General features: G+C 44.7%; 2 protein-coding genes across 3 annotated transcripts in view; one reads left to right on the top strand and one right to left on the bottom strand.

The window, feature by feature from the left end:
• The window catches only part of DTL (denticleless E3 ubiquitin protein ligase adapter), a 48,964-nt gene extending 32,057 nt beyond the window's left edge, over positions 1–16,907 (bottom strand). Inside the window, exons 1-5 of one of the 2 annotated variants that reach the window (XM_085893957.1) lie at positions 16,738–16,907; positions 4,712–4,831; positions 4,436–4,534; positions 874–935; positions 633–753 (exon numbers count right to left, since the gene is read on the bottom strand). In XM_085893957.1, the coding sequence (XP_085750083.1) occupies positions 633–753; positions 874–935; positions 4,436–4,534; positions 4,712–4,831; positions 16,738–16,786 (451 nt within the window). In that variant the 5' untranslated portion in view covers positions 16,787–16,907. Of the gene's footprint in view, positions 1–632; positions 754–873; positions 936–1,032; positions 1,095–4,435; positions 4,535–4,711; positions 4,832–16,737 lie in introns of those variants that run through there. The other variant, XM_085893959.1, reaches the window with a different exon arrangement.
• A 606-nt stretch (positions 16,908–17,513) lies between these two features.
• INTS7 (integrator complex subunit 7) overlaps positions 17,514–23,424 on the top strand; it is a 75,674-nt gene continuing 69,763 nt past the window's right edge. Inside the window, exon 1 of the mRNA XM_085896646.1 lies at positions 17,514–17,695. The gene's annotated coding sequence lies outside the window, so the exon portion shown is untranslated. The remainder of the gene's footprint in view (positions 17,696–23,424) is intronic.

Genomic DNA, 23,424 nt, shown 5'->3' with positions numbered 1-23,424 from the left:
CAATTTTCATGTGGGGTCAGCCAAGGAGAGAATTGACCAAAGTCTTTCACCAATCAGCCGGCAAGGCCCGACGGTCAGCTGAAGGCAATTTTGGCGGGAATTTGCAATTTCTTCAGGAAGTCAGCGATAACTCGGCGATTCTTCGCAGAGGACGGGACAACCGGGCTTGAAGTACATTCGAAAGACGGCCCACACATCGATGCCTCGCCCTGCGTGCAAAACCCCAGGATGAATAGCTGGGCTGAGACAGCTCACAGATGAGTGTGCATCCCTCTAACGTCTCCTGACAGTGCCGTGCCATCACAGAAACACAGTTCATCGAAAAAGACAAGCAGTTGATGTTCCCACAATGCCGGTCGAATGGAATCAAACGCACGGTTGCAAGTTTCAGTCCTCGTGGTGAAACTGGAGACTCTCAAGAAAATAATAATTTTTCTCTCGAGCCAAGATCTCCCTATTTTTTTTTCCCGCCATTTAACCGAATTGGAAGCGCGATATATTGCGCGTGGGTGGGTGAGCTGCACCGATGACGCAAACTGGGCACCAGTTGCCTACCCTTTGGCACCGCACCAACTGCTGGATATCAAGTGGAATCTTCTTACAATCACAGGGTTTTAAAACCGTTCAGGTACCTTTATCGTGCTTGCTGAAAGCTACCGATCTGAGGCTGCAATGGTGACCCTTGAAAGATCCAAGATTTTCTCTCGTGTTTACGTCCCATAATCGAGCGGTCTGGTCCCCAGATGCAGTCACCTGCAGGAAGTAAGAAAGAGGCCTCAGACTTGGGGGGCATCCCGAACGACAAACAATCTCCCCATTTAATGATTGATCAACCACTTTTTTTATTATTTAAAAAAAAAAGAGGCTACGTACCAGTTTTGCTTCACCGGGCATCCAAGCCAAGTCAAACACTGCGTTTGAGTGAGCCAGCCATTCTGCAGGAAGACAATGGGCCAGCGTTGGTAAATAGAAGACCGATCCGAACACTTAGCATGTGATGCTGTGATCCCAGACCCTTCAAATCCCACTTACCGTATGTAGCGTTTTGTTTTTAAACAGGCCTTAAGGCTCGTGGAGGAGTTACGACACGTCTCGCACATGAGACTCGACTTTCACACAAACACAGCCGCTGAGATTGGGGGGCAAGGGGAGCCACATCACTTCCCAGAGGATTCTGGGTACCAGCGACGTCATTTGTGACATCATTTTTGTCTGTGCACTCAGGGGGGCAACAAAGGAGGAAGTTCCTCCTCCCCAAGGACGGAGCGTGGAAAAATACCTTTGGAGGGTTTTCTCCATGCTCCGTCCTTGAAATCAAGGAAGCATCATCCTGAGCGTGCTCCATCTTCCGAGGCAAGCAAGGAAGCAGCACGTACCATTTTTTAAACTCTTTCGTACGACTCGTTTGGGGTTTGAATCGCCGACCTCCCAGACTCGAATCATTACACCACCGAGTCTGGTTACAGTCCATCATCCTTGCAATTCGTGCAAACAGTAAAAGGTTCACGGAAGTTTGTGACTGTCCTTCTCTGACATGCAGAATGCGTACAAACTCTTCCATGAGCTGTAGATCATTGTTCATGTAATACATGTGAGAAGAGGCATCACGAACTGCACACAAGTCGTGACTGCAGGTCAACATCCTATCAGAAAAAATATATACTTTATATTATTATATTTTACACATGGTCGAGGCTCATGGAAGAGCGACGATACGGAACAAATCAGGACACAGCATTACAAATGGAACAGCACGAGAAAGGGGAAACATCAACAGCAGGGCCGAGGGGGGAAGTAGACGGAGATGGACAAACAAGGGATGCAGGTAACGATATGTGGAAAGGGAGAACGCAATGGGGTGGACAAGATGGATACAGAAGCAAACTTTTCGGAGGGGTGGAGTTGGGAGTGGTGGGGGGGGGGGAGTATTTTAACGGTTGCAGAAAAGATCGTGGTTTTGGATGGGGGACGACTTGAGATGGTGGTGCACGGCTCGTTTGAAAACTGGAGGGAAGAATGAGATTGAAGAGTGTGTGAAGGTTGGTTCCCCAGATGGTAAAAAGAGGAATAAATGAGTGGAGATTAGGAATAAAATGGGGTCGAGGACACTGCCTTGGGGGGGGGGGGGACTCCAGCCTTGACAGCGAGAGGAAAGGAAGTCAGGAATCCAAAAGTAGAGTTGTCCTTTGATTCCATAGGTAGACAGACAGTTTGGAGAGCAGGGCAGGATGCCAGACAGGTATCAAATGCTCGAGATATGTCTCGAGAGATGGACCTGATCTTATGTCTGATATCGAGGACCTCCACCATTGTTGGGAGAGTGGAAGCAGCATTTCCAAGGTAGAGTGACCAGGTCTGAATCCAAATTGATGATCTGAGATGAGGAAGTTGGAGAAAGGGAATGATTTTATCTCAACTGTGATGATGGATTCCATGACCTTGCCGATAATGGAAGGAAGCTCATTGGACTGTAGTTAATGGGATCCGTTTTTGCACCTATTTTTATCTCATGTTGTGATGTTCGCTGATTTTCAAGCAGATGGAAGATGACTTATGATAAATGACAGGGTGAAAAGGGCAGATAGAGGATGCGCAAGAGCAGCAGAGCAGGTTTTTAGGACACGTGAGCCGATGCTGTCCGGTACAGTTGCAGAGTCAGAGTCGAGGGTTGCCAGAAACATTTCCACCTTTTCAGGAGCAAAAGACACAGAATGGAGGAGCAGCCTGGTGTGACTGGGAAGGATGAGTACAGAGTAGTCACAGAAGTCCTTTGCAGAAGTGCTATGGTGAGAGGTACAACACCCAGCCAATTAGCATGGTGACTATTGAAGTCACCACATACGAGGAGGAGAGAGTTGGGATGAGTGGTTAAAAGTTGGTCCATGTCGTCTGAGAGAGATATGTAGGTGGAGTCGTCACCGTTGGGAGGACGGCACAACACACAGCATGAGGTGGGAGCGGAGGGGAAGTTGCCACCAGAAGTACTCCTGGGGTTCGGGAGGTGGAGGTGCAGTACACGGAGAGTGAGAAATAGAGTTTTTTGATGTAAAGCGGAACTCCGCCGCAAGGACGGGGTTTTTGATCATTCAAACTGGCGGTCACAATAACTGGGGAGAGACACGAAGGAGTTGGGGACATCTGTGGGAGGAAGGGTTCTGTTAAACAGATAACGTCCGGTTTATCGGCCATGGCCTGCATTGAGAGATCCGTCAGCTTGAAACGGAGGCCTCAGATATTTGAAGTCGGAGGGGGGGGGTGGAGCTTCTGATAGGACGTTGTGATGTGGAAAAGAGCAAAGACAGCGTGTGGGGTGGGGGGAGGGTGGGGTGGGAGGAAGCTGAGAGGGGGCAAGGTGAGATGACCACAGCAGGAGTGTTATCACACTAAAATACACAATTTGGTGTCTGTCTCAATGACGATGATACATTTGGACGTTACTCATCCAATCCGAACGAAGTTTGACAGGAGGACTTAGGGTCACATGCCGGAGGTTGGAGTGAATTCATTACCCTCCCACCCCCTCCCCAATGGGGTGTTCTGCTGTGTTAAGGTGGATATCAGTGTTAAGATTGCTAATGGTGGCGTTCTTCCAAGACTGCTTCTCCTCACAAAAATAACCACCACCACCAATGATAAATCACAGAATATTAATGTTATTACAAATTACATATATATTAGTACTGGTACATATATAATATCCCCTCTCTTCGAAGGATTTTTTCCTCCCTGAACAAACGCCGTGCTGACGTGTATAAATAACTTATTGGGGCATTTCGTGGAAAACCCTGACCATAAATAAATTAATAAATAAACAAACAAACAAACCACAAACTCGTGTGATTACCTTTTTAAAACAGACAGTCACGACTTATGTTTAACACTAAACTAAACCGAAAGGGAGGAAACCCAGGCTGTGTTCAGTCACCGAGTAGTGAGCTAGCGCTTGCCAAGCCAGCCGCTCCTTATCAACCGTTTCAAATTGAGCCCCCCCCCCCAATGTCCTTGAGGCCCGACCACAGATCTACTGTAATGTATACACCCCAGAGAGGACAATAACATGACCCTTCCTGTCGCTCCTTCGGTGAGCAGGGGTACTCCTCTTTATAGATCATACATTTCTACATTTTCTGAATACAAAAGCTTGGCCAATGGAACAATGAGATGAGAGAGGGTAAAAAAAAAAAAACAGGAACATCCTGACTGTGAGGTAGTGATGTAGAAGGTGGGTACAACAAGCAGGGCAAAGAATGAATGGGAAAGATGGCAGAAGAGGAGGAGGAGGAGACACATTAACCAGCAGGTAAGAGGATTGGATTACATGGGGCTAATGGAGGAAAAGATCATGGGGGTGACTGGGGGAATGCGTGGGTCAAAGGCAAACTAAATATACGTTTCATTATCCCAAAATACGTTGGCATGGTCGATCTGAACGAACCGAGAAGAACAGCACTGCGCCGCCGGGGCCACTCGGTGTCGTACACGTGAATCTTGCCTTCCTCGCTCGATGCTGCAAGTACGTGTCCACATCCAGGTTCTGGGAGCAGATCGAGGGGTTGAGAAGCACCGTGATGGAACAGTCGCACAAACACTTCGCCGCTTTCATCATGCTGGTTTTCAATGGTGACAACGTTGTTCACTTTTAAGAGTGCTACTAACAATGTCATCGGGGATAATCCCTTGCCGTGATGAGCTAAAACCGAACCGGCATTACCTTCGGAAAAGGCACACGAGAGGGGTGGGACATGGTCTCCATTGTCTCCCACGATGGCGTGCTCCACACACCGCCAGCGGTCCAGTGTGGTGTCCAGTGGAAAGAGGGACCCATTCGAACCTTGTTTGAGATCACATCAACGTTTGTTGTGAACACTTCATCATTATGCACATGCAATTAGGGAAAAAATAAAAATAAATAATTATCATCTTCATACAACTGTGACATTCTAACACAGCATACACATGGCTGACAGGATGGCCGAGCGGAACGCACACTCGAACCTAAGCTGTCTCGCCTGGGTCTGAATCCCGACAGAACTACAAACTGTCATCCTGACGTTTCACAGCCAGGTCGATTCATCAATGTGAGTGCGCCGTCCCGTGGATGGACGTTAACCTGGACATCCTGTCTGCAGACATTCGTCGGTGGATGTTAAATATCCCACGGTGTCCGTCGTGAAGAGGAGGCAAACTATCACCGGCACCCTGAACAAATTACAAACTCCTGTCCTTCCTAGTCGAACGTCAGGCTTGGCCATCCAGTTTGTGAAGACTCGGCCCAAGGTTCCCCTTCCTCGGCCACTAGTTCGGAGAACGACATTAATTATTATCATTATTAAGCCCGACTGCAAACAATCAACAACTTCAGATGGTGTTTGGTAAAAGTGGGAGATAATGTTCCGTATGGCAGGCAGGACTTGTTGCTCCTGGTACAGTTCAGCAAGAGCTGGATGGGACGAGGTGCCGGTGCTTTCACCACTCAGTTTGCAGTCGCACGTTATCTGGTTTATAACCGAAAGGTCATTTTCAGCCACAGGTGTATGAAAGCTTGCTGTTGCCCTGATGATGCCCGGATGAGGGCGAAACCAGTCGGTAACTGCATTTTCCATGCACTTGCGACAGTATCTGAAATTACATCACTGTAGTTAGCGCTAGGACCTGCAGGCAGTAAGTGTGTTATGGGGATGTCACAACATCAATCATATATATATATATATATTTAGCGGTGATCTAGTGGAATCATTCGCGCGTCATTCCCGCTCAGGTGAGGTTCGAGTACGGATGTGATCGGTTCGGTGAATAAGACAATCAGCAGAACACGGAACCCGAAACCCGATTGAAAATTGTACAAAATGACGTTTCGCTCAACATGTCCCTCATCCTGAATGCACACAGCTCTTCGAAATAGTTGAGACGTCACACCCAGAACGCTGATAGGTTTAAAATTACCAGCCGTCAAATAATGGTTTCAGGTGAACAAGTTTGAAATTGGACACAGTGCCGGAATAAATAGATATATTGACCATGTCGGTGAATTGTTTTGGGGTTTGGGGGGGGCATCTTTCAAAAACAGCTGAAATGTTGTCAGGACCAGTGTGCTTACTAGTGTTTAAACTTACTAGTGGTGAGCAGAAACAGTTGATAAGTTTAAATTAGAATTTGATAGGTACCCAGAAGTTATGGAGATGGATGGGTATGGGGATGTTGATAGGACTTTTAGGAAGTTTGAGCATTGATGGGTGGTTGTGTACATGTGTAAGGAGTGCTGTTGTTAGGGGTCTCATCAAGGGGGGTTGTGTGGTATAAATCTAAGCCTATGCCCCCTCCCCCGGGGGGGGGGACATAAAAAACCATTTTGCATTCTCTTGTTTTGATCTAGTGTTGATGTGGCACAGGCATGATGGGCTGAATGGCCTCCACCTGCGTCGAATTACCTCCACCACCGGAGGTGAAGGAGGTGATGTTTTCACCCCTCTCTGTTTGCGTGCACAATATCTCAAAAAGTTGTGGATGGATTCGGATGAAACTTGGTGGACGGTTTGGGTGTGTGACGAGGAAGAATCGATTCGATTCTCAAGAAGATCCGAATCCGGATCTGGATACGAGAATTATTTAATTTTAAAGTGATTCTTCACCATTGAGAGAGAGGACCAATACTGATATAGTGCTGTATAGCAAGATATCTCATAAATGTATCGGGAACGATATGTTCTCGTGGATCAGGCATTACGTGACGGAGGTGTGTGCTCTGCCGAGTGTCCGTCGAGTTTCCTTGCGATTTCCTTGTAAACTACTTAACTGACCATAAGGTCCTCTGCGATGGCAGCTCGTGTAAAAGACTTTGGAATAAACCCTTTACTTAAATAGTAATCAATGACCAAGTCAGGTCAGGTTCAATCTGTGACCTGCTTCAGGTACCATGTAAACCTGTACTAACCTGTTCCATGGTCGGGTTGTCGGCGACTAAACCGTCTCCCCCACCAGGTTTTCTGGTGAGGAGGGTGTTTGGATATGGACACCCAGCAGGATTAAAAACAAAACCTGTCAAAGGGCGGAGGAGCTCCTGGTGAGCCAACGGCCATCCAAATTTAGTACCCAACTGTGTCTGCGGACGTCCGCCTGCAGTTGGGTCACTTCTTATTAGGAGGTTGGTGGCAGGATTTGCACTCCGGCCACCGTAAAACCCTTCATTCCGCAAAACGCAAAAACGCAAAAAAATCTGAAAACCCACTCCGTGGGAGTACCTCCTGTGCAGCTTCCATTCGCAGGGCAGCTCACCGGATGACGGGATTGGGGCAAAGCCTTCGGGACCCCCAATCTTTGATAGGAGGGAAACCACGGGGTAACATCCCTGGGTCAGATTGCGGGAGAGTGTGTCGGAGTGGTGCTGAGGTGTCGTCCACCAGACGGCGGTCTCCTTGGGTTAACCTGAGGCGGTCCCTTCGGGTGGGTGCCTGGAATGTCCTATTCCTAAGAGAGGATGATCACCTGTCTCTGTTATCATCTGAGCTCAAGCGTTTGGACATCGGGATTGCAGCTCTCTCTGAGGTTCGGAGACCGGATTGCGGCGAGATAATGGTGGGTGGTTACACCTACTATTGGTCTGGTCGCTCTGATGGTTACCATACCCAAGGAGTTGCTGAAGCTGTGTCCAATAAGCTGACCCCAATGATAATTGAGGTAACACCGGTCAACGAGCGTATTATGAGATTAAGGATTCGTCACTCCTTAGGTGTCATTTCCCTGGTCTCTGTTTCTGCTCCGACTGAGGCGAGTGACCTCACCGTGAAGGATGCATTCTACGCCACACTCGAGTCTGTGGTTGATCAGTGCCCAAGACGAGATACACTTCTAGTCTTGGGGGATTTCAATGCATCGACTGGAACTGATAGGGACGGTTATGAGGTGTGTGTTGGTCCCTATGGGTCAGGAACTATGAACCAGAATAGCACTAAGTTCCTTGACTTTGCAAGAAGTCATGGACTTAGGGTGGCTGGTTCATGGTTTCAGCGCCCACAAGCTCATCGCTGGACTTGGTATTCCAACGCTGGCAGTGTGGCAAAGGAGATTGACCATGTCCTCATTGACGGTCGTTGGAGGATGATCCAGAACTGCAGGGTCTACCGGAGTGCTCAGTTCCTCAATACTGACCACAGGCTTGTTGAAGCAACTCTAAAGCTGCACCTTAAATCCTGGAGAATGGTACCATTCCAGCCGAGGCTGGATGTTGCCAAGCTCAGGGATGAGAGAGTAGCTGAGGAGTTTGCGAACAGGCTGAGTGGACACTTGGGGGGTCTGGGTGCTTTGGGGGGTCCTGAAGAGTTGTGGAGCGCCTTCAAGACCACCGTCCTTGATGTTGCCGGTGGATGCCTTGGAGCTCACCACAGGGCAAAGAAGAATTTTGTCTCTCAAGGGACACTGGATACCATTGACCAGAGTCACAGGGCCAGGCTGAATGGCAGAGCTGAGCTGTTCAGGGAGCTGAGGCGTAAAACTGTACGTGCACTGAGGGTGGACAAGGAGGCCTATGTGCGAGGAATCTGTGAGGGGGTAGAGCATCACCTGTGGACAGGTGATTCTCGTCCCGCTTACAGGGGAATTCGCGCATTACGTTCATCCAAGCCCATCCCTCGGAGCACTGCAGTTCGAGCAGAGAGTGGTAGGCTCTTGACAGAGGAGTCTGAAGTGAAGGCCCGCTGGGCCGGTTACTTTGAGCGGTTGTACCAGGCTGATCCCCCAACTGTCGAGTTGGACGTCAAGGGTGTTACAATCCCTGTTGCTGACCCTCGAATCAACTGTGGTCCACCTTCGCTTGTGGAAACACGGGCTGCGGTGAACCAGTTGAAACGGGGCAAAGCTCAAGGGATCTGTGGCATCCATGCCGAACTTCTCGAGGCTGGTGGAAATGCTGCACTCGTGTCGTTGCATGCAGTTTTGTGCTCTGCCTGGAACACAGGCATCATCCCAACTGACTGGAAGAGGGGCCTTGTTGTCCCTCTCTGGAAAGGGAAGGGTGATCGCCAAGACTGCAACAACTACCGAGGGGTGACGCTGCTGTCAGTGCCGGGCAAGGTCTTTGCTCGGATAATTCTCGATAGGGTTCGCCACCATCTGCTTGAGCACCAGCGTCCAGAGCAGTCAGGCTTTACACCAAAGAGGTCAACGATTGACCGTATCCTTGCACTTCGTGTCCTCACTGAACGCAGACGAGACTTTCGGCAGGGGCTGCTTGCAGCCTATGTTGATCTCTGTAAAGCGTTCGATTCAGTGAATCGGGATGTCCTCTGGAGGATTCTTGGTCTTCGTGGGGTGCCACCAAAACTGATCGATCTGATGTCTGAACTCTACTCTGGTACTGAGAGTGCTGTGAAGTGTGGTGGTATCATCTCTGACCTATTTCCAGTTGTTACTGGAGTTCGTCAGGGGTGTGTACTTGCCCGCACACTTTTCAGCACTTGTATGGACTGGATTTTAGGGAGGATGTCGGAGAGATCAAGTTGCGGTGCGTCATTTGGGAATGTCAAGATCTCGGATCTTGACTTTGCAGATGATGCAGTCATCTTTGCGGAGACTTTAGACATCCTTTTGGGGCCCCTCGAGGTGCTGAATGAGGAGTCGGAGCCGTTGGGATTACGGGTTTCTTGGGTCAAAACTAAGATCCAGGCTTTCGGTGACATCTTGGATGCTGCTGTCCTGTCTGTGTCTGTTTGTGGTGAGGATGTTGAGGTCGTGGAGAGATTCACTTACCTTGGCAGTTATATTCATGTCTCTGCTGGCTGCGAGTCAGAGGTCAATAGACGTCTGGGTCGGGCCTGGGGAGTCATGGATTCACTGGATCATGGGGTGTGGCGCTGCCGGTACCTGTGCGGGAGGACGAAAGTCCGAGTCTTCAGGTCCTTGGTACTTCCAGTCTTGCTCTATGGGTGCGAGACTTGGACTCTGACCAAGGATCTGAGACGGAGACTTAATTCCTTTGGTACCAGGTCTCTTCGGAGAATCCTTGGCTATCGCTGGTCGGATTTTGTGTCCAACGAGCGGTTGCTGAGGGAGACTCGGATGAGATTTGTTACCTGCATAGTCCGTGAGCGTCAGTTGCGGCTGTATGGACATGTGGCTCGTTTTCCTGACTCTGATCCTGCTCACCAGATTCTCTCAGCGAGGGAGTCTCATGAGTGGAGGAGGCCAGTGGGTCGACCACGTGCCTCGTGGTTGCAGCAGGTTGACCATCATCTCAAGGAGATGGGGATGGGCCTGGCATCTGCCTGGGGGATGGCCAGACGGAGGCCCCTGGAGTACCGGCGGAAAGTGGACGCAGCGACGCGCTGTTCTGGCACATGCTCCCATACCTGACCTGACCTGAATGACCAAGTTGATTCGCTGTGAGAATTCTGTACCTGTGCGAAGTTTACTAACCAGTGCACAAGGCACGAGTATAAATATTATTTAAATAATTGGAAACTTTTGAAGAGCCAAAGATATAATTCTTCATCAGTTACACACCACTGCAGATCGATATAAAAAAAAATTTTTTTTAATTTTTAAAAATGTTTTTACAGCCATTTTTCCCTGCTGTGCATGGGTTGACTTTTTCTTAAGGCAATGTTTTATGGCCGGATGCCCTTCCTGACACCAACCCTGGTCGCCTCTTACGACACACAGGGATATGGTACAACTATTCTAACCGGGGCATACACCGGGACTCATTTCGCCGACCTCAGAAGGATGACAGGCTGAGTCAATCTCCTGGTGTAAATTCAGCGGCCAAAGGGGCTCGAACTAAGGACCAAGGATCCCAAGCCACCACCCTAACCACTAAGCCAACACCAGGCTGTATAGGATCAGCATGATCCCAATTCATGTAAACAGGTGTTTTTAGGGTATTATAAGTCTCCACCATTTACAGTACAGTACTCCCAGCCCCACGTTTTCCAGTACAGTGAGGCGTTTTGAATTATAAAACAGCTCAGTACGTTTTTGCTTCATACATGTAACCAGATTTTTTTTTGGGTTTTCAGGAGCGATTGAGGCAGCTGTCAGTTACCTATACACCGCCCAAATAAATGTACACGTCAGAAGAACGTAATTGCATGCTTGTACCAAGATCGCCTATAGGACGGCGTACTCTGATCGTGAAAATAATGATAATGTCTACCTGTCTGTCTGTCCAGGTAATAGCGGACGCAGTGAGCTTCACACTTAACGCGTGCACATGAGAGAATAGGAAACAACAACAACACAATACCCCTGACGATTTTGAATCCGTGTTGTTGGCTATGACCCTTTTGCTTCTGCTTTTTTTTGTTTCCGGTATTTGTCATGGGGAATGATGCATGTCGGGAGATAAAGGCATCGTCGGAGACATGAAAGACCCAAATAATATCAGACATGGTGTATATTTCCTCCACTGATTTTAATAAAGATATCTCCCGCATCATCAAAAAATAATTTTTAATCGTGATTTACGTTATTTGATCGCTGATCCCGAATCCAGGCCGAAGTAACCGGAAATTGCGTATACAGTTGTGAACAAGTTATAGGTAAAGTCAGAAGCGAATGTAAGAAGAATTCTACGTTCAATCTAGAATTAATTTTTTTCAGATGAGATCCTGTTCTCGGCGGTGTAGATGTTGTTGTGAAGGTAATGTTGAGGTAATTTTTTTTTTCAGATGAGATCCTGTTCTCGGCGGTGTAGTTGTTGTTGTGAAGGTAATGTTGAGGTAATTTTTTTTTTCAGATGAGATCCTGTTCTCGGCGGTGTAGTTGTTGTTGTGAAGGTAATGTTGAGGTTATATTTATTTTTTTCAGATGAGATCCTGTTCTCGGCGGTGTCGTTGTTGTTGGAAGGTAATCTTAATTTTTTCAGATGAGATCCTGTTCTTGGTGGTGTAGTTGTTGTTGTGAAGGTAATGTTGAGGTTTTATTTATTTTTTTAGATGAGATCCTCTTCTCGGCAGTGTAGTTGTAGTTGTGAAGGTAATGTTGAGGTAATATTTATTTTTTTAGATTAGATCCTGTTCCAGGCGGTGAAGTTGTAGTTGTGATGGTAATGTTGAGGTAATATATTTTTTTTTTAGATGAGATCCTGTTCCAGGCGGTGTAGTTGTTGTTGTGACGGTAATGTTGAGGTTATATTTATTTTTTTCAGATGAGATCCTGTTCTCAGCGGTGTAGTTGTTGTTGTGAAGGTAATATTGAGGTTATATTAATTTTTTTCAGATGAGATCCTGTTCTAGGCGGTGTCGTTGTTGTTGGAAGGTAATGTTGAGGTAATATTCATTTTTTTAGATGAGATCCTGTTCCAGGCGGTGTAGTTGTAGTTGTGAAGGAAATGTTGAGGTAATATTAATTTTTTTAGATGAGATCCTGTTCTCGGCGGTGTAGTTGTTGTTGTGAAGGTAATGTTGAGGTATAATGTTGAGGTAACATTAATTTTTTTAGATGAGATCCTGTTCTTGGTGGTGTAGTTGTTGTGAAGGTAATGTTGAGGTATAATGTTGAGGTAATATTTATTTTTTTAGATGAGATTCTGTTCTCGGCGGTGTAGTTGTAGTTGTGATGGTCATGTTGAGGTAATATTTATTTTTTCAGATGAGATGCTGTTCCAGGCGGTGTCGTTGTCGTTGTGAAGGTAATGTTGAGGTAATATATATATTTTTATACGAGATCCTGTTCTCGGCGGTGTAGTTATTGTTGGAAGGTAATGTTGAGGTAATATTAATTTTTTTAGATGAGATCCTGTTCTCGGCGGTGTAGTTGTTGTTGTGAAGGTCATGTTGAGGTATAATGTTGAGGTAACATTAATTTTTTTAGATGAGATTGTGTTCTCGGCGGTGTAGTTGTTGTTGTGAAGGTAATGTTGAGGTAACATTAATTTTTTTAGATGAGATTGTGTTCTCGGCGGTGTAGTTGTTGTTGTGAAGGTAATGTTGAGGTATTATTAATTTTTTTAGATGAGATCCTGTTCTAGGCGGTGTAGTTGTCGTTGTGAAGGTAATGTTGAGGTAATATATATATATATATATATATATATATATATATATATATATATATATATTTTTATGAGATCCTGTTCTCGGCAGTGTAGTTGTTGTTGTGAAGGTAATGTTGAGTTATTATTAATTTTTTTAGATGAGATCCTGTTCTCGGTGGTGTAGTTGTTGTGAAGGTAATGTTGAGGTAATATTTATTTTTTTAGATGAGATCCTGTTCTAGGCGGTGTAGTTGTCGTTGTGAAGGTAATGTTGAGGTAATATATATATATATATATATATATATATATATATATATATATATATATATATATATATATATATATATATATATATATATTTTTTTTTTTTTTTTATGAGATCCTGTTCTCGGCGGTGTAGTTATTGTTGGAAGGTAATGTTGAGGTAATATTAATTTTTTTTAGATGAGATCCTGTTCTAGGCGGTGTAGTTGTTGTTGTGAAGGTAATGTTGAGTTATTATTAATTTTTTTAGATGAGATCCTGTTCTCGGTGGTGTAGTTGTTGTGAAGGTAATGTTGAGGTAACATTAATTTTTTAAGATGAGATCCTGTTCTTGGTGGTGTAGTTGTTGTGAAGGTAATGTTGAGGTATAATGTTGAGGTAAGATTTATTTTTTTAGATGAGATTCTGTTCTTGGCGGTGTAGTTGTAGTTGTGATGGTAATGTTGAGGTAATATTTTTTTTTCAGATGAGATCCTGTTCTAGGCGGTGTAGTTGTCGTTGTGAAGGTAATGTTGAGGTAATATTTATTTTTTTAGATGAGATCCTGTTCTCGGCGGTGTAGTTGTTGTTGTGAAGGTAATTTTGAGGTATTATTAATTTTTTTAGATGAGATCCTGTTCTTGGCGGTGTAGTTGTTGTTGTGAAGGTAATGTTGAGGTAATATATATATATTTTTATATGAGATCCTGTTCTCGGCGGTGTAGTTATTGTTGGAAGGTAATGTTGAGGTAATAATTTTTTTAGATGAGATCCTGTTCTAGGCGGTGTAGTTGTTGTTGTGAAGGTAATTTTCAGGTATTATTAATTTTTTTAGATGAGATCCTGTTCTTGGCGGTGTAGTTGTTGTTGTGATGGTAATGTTGAGGTATTATTAATTTTTTTAGATGAGATCCAGTTCTCGGCGGTGTCGTTGTCGTTGTGAAGGTAATGTTGAGGTAATATATATTTTTATGAGATCCTGTTCTCGGCGGTGTAGTTATTGTTGGAAGTTAATGTTGAGGTAATATTAATTTTTTTTTTAGATGAGATCCTGTTCTCGGCGGTGTAGTTGTTGTTGTGAAGGTAATGTTGAGGTAATATTAATTTTTTTAGATGAGATCCTGTTCTAGGCGGTGTAGTTGTTGTTGTGAAGGTAATTTTGAGGTATTATTAATTTTTTTAGATGAGATCCTGTTCTCGGCGGTGTAGTTGTTGTTGTGAAGGCAATGTTGAGGTAATGTATATATTTTTATATGAGATCCTGTTCTCGGCGGTGTAGTTATTGTTGGATGGTAATGTTGACGTAATAATATTTTTAGATGAGATCCTGTTCTAGGCGGTGTAGTTGTCGTTGTGAAGGTAATATCCATCCATTGGGACCATACTCTGTGCAGAGCGTTGGTGCCGCCGAAGCAGTCTCCTTGGCTCTTGGGAACAATCCTGGACGGGTCGCCACTCCGACACAGTATACCAGCATGCTGGCACTCATTTTGCCGACCTCGGAAGGATGACAGGCAGAGTCAACCCCACCTGGTGTTAATTCAACAGCTGAGCGGGATTTGAACTCAGGACCCTAGGATCCCAAGCCCATTACCCTAACCATTAAGCCAACACCAGGCATGAAGGTAATATATATATATATATATATATATATATATATATATATATATTTTTATATGAGATCCTGTTCTCGGCGGTGTAGTTATTGTTGGAAGGTAATGTTGAGGTAATATTCATTTTTTTGGATGAGATCCTGTTCTAGGCGGTGTAGTTGTTGTTGTGAAGGTAATTTTGAGGTATTATTAATTTTTTTTAGATGAGATCCTGTTCTCGGCGGTGTAGTTGTTGTTGTGAAGGTAATGTTGAGGTAATATATATATATATATATATATATATATATATATATATATATATATATATATTTTTTTTTTTTTTTTTATATGAGATCCTGTTCTCGGCAGTGTAGTTATTGTTGGAAGGTAATGTTGAGGTAATAATTTTTTTAGATGAGATCCTGTTCTCGGCGGTGTAGTTGTTGTTGTGAAGGCAATGTTGAGGTAATGTATATATTTTTATATGAGATCCTGTTCTCGGCGGTGTAGTTATTGTTGGAAGGTAATGTTGAGGTAATATTCATTTTTTTAGATGAGATCCTGTTCTAGGCGGTGTAGTTGTTGTGAAGGTAATTTTGAGGTATTATTAATTTTTTTAGATGAGATCCTGTTCTCGGCGGTGTAGTTGTTGTTGTGAAGGCAATGTTGAGGTAATGTATATATTTTTATATGAGATCCTGTTCTTGGCGGTGTAGTTATTGTTGGAAGGTAATGTTGAGGTAATAATTTTTTTAGATGAGATCCTGTTGTAGGCGGTGTAGTTGTCGTTGTGAAGGTTATGTTGAGGTAATAATTTTTTTAGATGAGATCCTGTTCTAGGCGGTGTAGTTGTCGTTGTGAAGGTAATATATATATATATATATATATATATATATATATTTTTTTTTTTTTTATATGAGATCCTGTTCTCGGCGGTGTAGTTATTGTTGGAAGGTAATGTTGAGGTAATAATTTTTTTAGATGAGATCCTGTTCTAGGCGGTGTAGTTGTTGTTGTGAAGGTAATTTTGAGGTATTATTAATTTTTTTAGATGAGATCCTGTTCTCGGCGGTGTTGTTGTTGTGAAGGTAATGTTGAGGTAATATATATATTTTTATATGAGATCCTGTTCTCGGCGGTGTAGTTATTGTTGGAAGGTAATGTTGAGGTAATAATTTTTTTAGATGAGATCCTGTTCTAGGCGGTGTAGTTGTTGTTGTTGTGAAGGTAATTTTGAGGTATTATTCATTTTTTTTAGATGAGATCCTGTTCTCGGCGGTGTTGTTGTTGTGAAGGTAATGTTGAGGTAATATATATATTTTTATATGAGATCCTGTTCTCGGCGGTGTAGTTATTGTTGGAAGGTAATGTTGAGGTAATAATTTTTTTAGATGAGATCCTGTTCTAGGCGGTGTAGTTGTTGTTGTTGTGAAGGTAATTTTGAGGTATTATTCATTTTTTTTAGATGAGATCCTGTTCTCGGCGGTGTAGTTGTTGTTGTGAAGGTAATGTTCAGGTAATATTTATTTTTTCATAGCAAAAAGACTGTTTAATTTGATATATATTGAAGAAGCGAATGTAAGAATTCTTCGTTCGTTTGTCGGCTTTGCCTATTCCATATTAAAGTTTTGATTTTGCAAGTCGTCCTGTGAAGCCCCAAACTTGGTGAAAAATGTATAAATAAACAGGAACCGGCTCAATCAGGACGAGTTCGCTGGACAATGGTCTTTACACTTGAACCAACGTTTTCACCGAACATTCCGACTCCAGTGAAATATCAACATTTCTCGAATTCCTAATCCTTATCTAATGGGGGAAAACTAATCAGCTCAGGAATTCCATAACAACAGGACAATAAAAGGAGGTTAGGCCCCGAAGGATCCGATGCACGAGACGCTCAATGTTACAAAACTCAAGTTCCACTTCCGAAAAACCAACCTGCTTTGGGGCCGACCAGCTGACGATTGACAATACTGTTTAAAATCATCGTTATACCTTCAACAGGTAAATCAAATATCAACCAATCTTCATGGAATCCTGAGACTACAAAGCGCGATGCACTTTTCCCGCCAACAAGTCTCCGTATTCGGCGCCAATGTGACGTAGCGCCTGCTGATTGGCGAACTGTAACCCCGCCTTCTTGAACGTCACCGCCGACGTCCTGATTGGCGAATTGTAACCCCGCCTTCTTGACGCGTCACGGCCGACGTCATATTCAAATCCCTTATTTATGAAATTTTATATCCGTTCTTCCGTCACCTTGTGGGATTTAACCCACTTTGTGATTGTGTATTTTAATATTAATGGAAACAATCGCAAATGATAAAAATCACAAACCCTATTCGCCTTTTTCATTGGGTCGCAAGCGCCGAACCACGTGCTTCAGCCGCTTGGCAAGCGCTCTACAAGCTGCTTACATATTCATTTTCTTCAGAATTCGGTTCCCGCAAGTTGTTTGACAATAACTTTCGATAAGTAAAGTAAAAACAACTTGGTGGATGTAAAACTAGCACAGACGTCATCACATGGATAATATCCACCATAAAACAACAACAACAACAACAACAACAACAACAACTTGGATGTAAAACTAGCACAGACGTTATCACATGGGAAATGTACATCATTAAACAACAACAACTTTGTGGATGAAAAACTAAAACAGACGTCATCACATGGGAAATATATACCATTAAACAACAACAACAAAACGAGCGAAGAAGAAGAAGAAGAAGCCTTTTCGTGTCTGTCTCACTGTATGAAGTGCGAGTGTGTTGATGAGGTGACGTTCTATTGGGATAAATTGTATTTCTCTGCAAGTTGTGTTTTCTTCAATCTCCTCGGAGTACCACACGGCGAACCCGTGAATCCTCTGGGCGGTACAAGGCGGTGTATGGTAAGGTTAACAAGGACATCTGTATCCCATTATAAACGCACGTGCTTTGATTGGTGTTTGTTGAACGGTGTAATATGGAATAGGCAAAGCCGAGAAGCGAACGTAGAATTCTTCTTACATTCGCTTCTGACTTTACATAAAACTTGTTCACAACTGTATTCTTGCCAACGATACCGTGGTACATGTAAGCGCCGCACAGCTGATGATTTTGACGCAATTTCCGGTTACTTCGGCCTGGATTCGGGATCAGCGATCAAATAATGCAAATCACGATTAAAAAATATTTTTTGATGATGCGGGAGATATCTTTATTAAAATTAACTCTGGGAAAAAAATAATTGAATAAATGAATAAATAAACGATCACTTCTGGTCAAGAATAAAAGAAATTAAAAGTTCCGGAAAGAGTTTCAGAATCACTCCCGGTAATGTTAAATACAAAATAAACACTTCCTGTCATGAAAAAAATCACTTTCGGAAGGATAAAATTAACTTTAGGAAAAAAAATAATTGAATAAATAAATAAACACTTCCGGTCATGATCTCCCGGCATGCATCATTCCCAATGACAAAAACCGGAAACAAAAAAAAAAAAACCAGAAGCAAAAAAAAAACCGAAGCAAAAGGGTCATAGCCAACCACACGGATTCACAATTGGTAGGGTATTGTGTTGTTTTTGTTGTTTCCTATTCTCTCATGTGCACGCGTTAAGTAATATTCACAAGATAGAAATAAAACCCAATCGTGTTTATACACCGCACAGCGTTTAAAAACAACCGGAAGCAAAAGGTCATATCCAATGACACAGATTCGAAATAGCCAGGGGTATTGTGTTGTTGTTTTCCTATTCTCTCATGTGCACGTGTTAAGTATAAAGCTCACTGCGTTCGCTATAAATATGTACTGTAGATGTTGATTTCGCAGTGACTGCACGAACCGGTAACTTCTTTTCCAATTTTAATCAAACCAAGGACTCTCTTGGTCTTGTTGGCTGCTGATGCCATCACGTGATCACATGAATCTTGGCTGCTGATTCCATCACGTGATCACATGAATCTTGGCTGCTGATGCCATCACATGATTACATGATTCTTGGCTGCTGATGCCATCACGTGATCACATGAATCTTGGCTGCTGATTCCATCACGTGATCACATGAATCTTGGCTGCTGATGCCATCACATGATTACATGATTCTTGGCTGCTGATGCCATCACGTGATCACATGATCACATGAATCTTGGCTGCTGATGCCATCACATGACTCACTGATTTATATCTGGTCCACTGATTTAATTGAACTCAAAAATGATAAGGGGTACAAGTATGCTTTAACCGTTATTGATTTGAGGAGTAGATATGCGTGGGTCGTCCCTTTAAAAAAAACAAAAAAAACAGGTAATACCCTTATGTTAGCCTTTAAACAGATATTTAATAAAAGTAAGAGAAAACCTAAAAAAATTATGGACTGATGAGGGTGCAGAGTTTCACAACAAAACATTTATGAATTTTCTTTAAAATAACAACATTATATTATACAGTACCTTTAATGAAGGAAAAGTGGTCGTTATTGAGCGATTTAAGCACACTTTAAAAGAGAGACTATATAAAAAATTCACACAACTCGGTTCTCAACAATGGTCATCTTTTATTCAGGACATTGTAGATAAGTATAATGATATGATTCACACCTCAACGAATACCAAACCATCAAACATTTACAAAATTAGAATATGAAAAAGAGATTAATGTCAGAAAGCCTCAGTTCAAAGTTGCTGATATAGTTAGAATATATAGGTGGAAATCTCATTTTGAAAAAGGTTATACAAAGCGATGGACAAATTAACTTTTTTAAATTGTTGATATATATATATATATATATATATATATATATATATATATATATATATATATATATATATATATATATATATATATATATATACAGTTCCTTGGACTTATAAGGTATATGATTTGGAAGGAGAAGAGATTTTAGGTTCATTTTATTCACAGGAATTACAAAAGACAAAGATAACAAGTGGTGCCAGGCACAACAAATCCCGCCCCTTTAAGGTATAAAGTTATTTTGGGGATCAAATTTAAATTTGATATATCCTTAACCTGAATGTTGATTGTAAGGAATATTTTAGTCTTAGTTTGAAGTCAATTAAACCATTTTTGGCGAAGTTATGAGCGAAAAAGATTTTGACCTTTTCGTGACCTGACCTTGACCTTTGACCTAATTGGACCCAAAAGTTAATGGGGTTGTCCGAGGTTCATTACCCACCTGTGGATACAATTTGACAGTGTTTGAGCCGGCCGTTTTCCCGTAAAGTTGTATTTTCGTAACCATGTTTTAGTTTTGATGGAAAATTTGTAATTTTGACCGATGGCCATGACCCCCAAAACTTCGGACCCTACCGATCTTCACAAATATGCATTTTTCACTGTAGGAATGGGTAGGATTATAAGTGACAAATAGAATAAGGTTCACTATAAGCTTAGTTTGAAGTAAATCATATCATTTTTGACGAAGTTATGAGCGAAAAACAATTTAGATCTTTTCCTGACCTTCACCTTGACCTTTGATCCAATTGGAACCAAAAGTTAATGAGGTCGTCCAGGGTTCATTGCCCACCTGTGGATTACATTTGATAGTGTTTGCTAAAGCCGTTTTGCCTAAAGTTGCTAATAGACAGACAAACAAACAGACAAACAACCCGGACGATTACAATATCCCGCTCCCTCCCTCCGGGAGGGGGCTGGATAATGAATTGAATTTTTTTCTAAAATTGACTCCACCCCTTTTTAAGTCCATCCCTTTTAGACTATGCCCACACAAGCCCCACTCATGCAAACCCCACCCACAAATGCCCCATCCACAAAAGCCACACCCACCCATGCAAACCCCACCCACCCATGCAAACCCCACCCACCCATACAAGCCCCATCCACCCACACAAGCGACACTCACACAAGCTCCACCCACACAAGCTCCACACACACACAAGCTCCACCCACCTACACAAGCCACACCCCACACAAGTTCCACCCACACAAGTTCCACCCACACAAGTTCCACCCACACAAGTTCCACCCACACAAGTTCCACCCACACAAGTTCCACCCACACAAGCTCCACACACCCACAAGCTCCACACACCCACACAAGCTCCACACACCCACACAAGCTCCACACACCCACACAAGCTCCACACACCCACACAAGCTCCACACACCCACACAAGCTCCACACACCCACACAAGCTCCACACACCCACACAAGCTCCACACACCCACACAAGCTCCACACACCCACACAAGCTCCACACACACAAGCTCCACACACCCACACAAGCTCCACACACAAAAGCTCTCCACACAAAAAAGCCGTATCAGCTCTCGCGATGAGTTCCCGCGCTTCGCTCGCGATGAGTTCCCGCACTTCGGCAGTGTTCGTGAGGCAATGCGCGTCAGTGTTGTTCAGGCAGCTTCAACAGGTGGCGGTGAGCCCGTGGCGTTAAAGGGAGTCGCGAGTCACAACATCGAGTCGACAACCAAGAAACGGACTCGTGATGTGGGTTGTGGGTTGTTGTTCATGGCATATGTGTTTTTCCTTGCTCTAGTGATGCAGTTTAACGTTGTTGAAATAACTGCCAGCAGTTCTCGTGTGAAAGTGGATTTGGCGGAGATCAGTCAATGGAGTTGGTATTATGATCAATGTGATGTGGGGGCGAATAAAAAGGTTGCGTTGGCCTTCCATTGTCCCGGGCCGCAGGTAGTTGCTTTGTCATGTGCTGGGAGTTTATCAAAAGACCGCGCTGTACGGAAAAATGAATTTGCAATGCTTCAAGTGATGTTCGTAGTGATTTATAACGAGCCTATGATTGAAGTGTGGTTTAAATGGAAGTGCGACCGTCTAGCTGCCGTGTGGGTCTCGGAGATCGACTCGGAACCAAGACTGGTGCACTGGTCGGCGTTACCCCCACCTCTGGTTGCGAGCGCAGCTCTCTGTGTTCGCTCAAGGCCGTTTGGACGGGCGTTGGCGTCTCAACTGATTGTGGTGCGTGAGTTGTTTTGGAGCATTAAGTGCGTGCAGCCAGCGGCGCTGTTCAGTGCCCCCGGCCAAGGTCGATCAAGGCTGCCGCTGGCGCCACGGCTTCCAGACAGCGGGCTTCCGGCCACGGAATGTTTATCTACGTCGGGTCTGCCTGGGGGGAGTGGGCCGGAGGCGTTTGATGGTGCCGGGGGAGGTTGGCTCGAAAGATCGCCACGACCTCGGCGAGGGCCATGTCAGCATGAGCCGCCTGGGGGCGTTTCCGCTGGGTAGGGCTGCTGTGCTTTTTTTCGTCTTGCTGCTTCATATCGATAACACGGCCAGAGTTTGGGAGCCCGATTAACCCGCTTTCACGCATTATATGATGTGGTGTGCTGTTATACTTCGCTGTTTTCATTTTATTTTCATGATTATTATACCGTAGTCCTTTGTGTCTTTATGCTTCTAATAATGGTGATCATTTAATAATCATGGTTTTAGGGGGGAGGAGTGTGGTGGAGTCTGCGGGCCTACGGCGTAGGGCGTGGTGGTGTGGGAGTGGTCGGAGTGGTCCTCGTATCTGCGAGGGATATAAGGTGTGCGCGCCGCCTGAGGCGTCGTAGGAATGCAGTAGTCGAACGCGGCTTGTGCGTGTGCGTACGGAATAAAGGAGAGCCGCCGGGCAGAGTACGCCCGCGCTCGCGCTCGTGCAACACAGCCCAGCTCGACTGTTCCTCCGCTCGTGTCTGCCTGCTAAGCATCTCCCATTCAGTACATTACACCACCCACACAAGCTCCACACACCCACAATCTCCACCCACCCACACAAGCTCCACACACACAAGTTCCACCCACACAAGTTCCACCCACACAAGTTCCACCCACACAAGTTCCACCCACACAAGCTCCACACACCCACAAGCTCCACACACCCACAAGCTCCACACACCCACAAGCTCCACACACCCACAAGCTCCACACACCCACAAGCTCCACACACCCACACAAGCTCCACACACACAAGCTCCACACACACAAGCTCCACACACACAAGCTCCACCCACACAAGCTCCACACACCCACAAGCTCCACACACCCACACACGCACCACCCACACAAGCTCCACACACCCACAAGCTCCACACACCCACACAAGCTCCACACACACAATCTCCACACACCCACAATCTCCACCCACCCACACAAGCTCCACACACACAAGTTCCACCCACACAAGCTCCACACACCCACACAAGCTCCACACACCCACACAAGCTCCACACACCCACACAAGCTCCACACACCCACAATCTCCACCCACCCACACAAGCTCCACCCACACAAGCTCCACCCACGCAAATCCCACCCACCCACACAAGCCCCACCCCACACAAGCCCCACCCCACACAAGCTCCACTCACACAAGCTCCACTCACACAAGCTCCACTCACACAAGCTCCACCCACACAAGCCCCACCCACACAAGCCCCACCCCACACAAGCCCCACCCCACACAAGCTCCACCCACACAAGCTCCACCCACACAAGCTCCACTCACACAAGCTCCACACACACAAGCTCCACCCATGCAAACCCCACCCACCTACACAAGCTCCACCCACACAAGCTCCACCCACACAAGCTCCACTCACACAAGCTCCACACACACAAGCTCCACCCATGCAAACCCCACC

The sequence above is a fragment of the Eptatretus burgeri genome, chromosome 9 (genome assembly GCF_056783735.1).
Source record: "Eptatretus burgeri isolate ZD-2024b chromosome 9, Ebu_testis_v1, whole genome shotgun sequence".
Lineage (NCBI taxonomy): Eukaryota > Metazoa > Chordata > Myxini > Myxiniformes > Myxinidae > Eptatretus > Eptatretus burgeri.
Note: the sequence above shows the minus strand (reverse complement) of the source record. Positions and strands in the feature narration are given on the sequence as shown.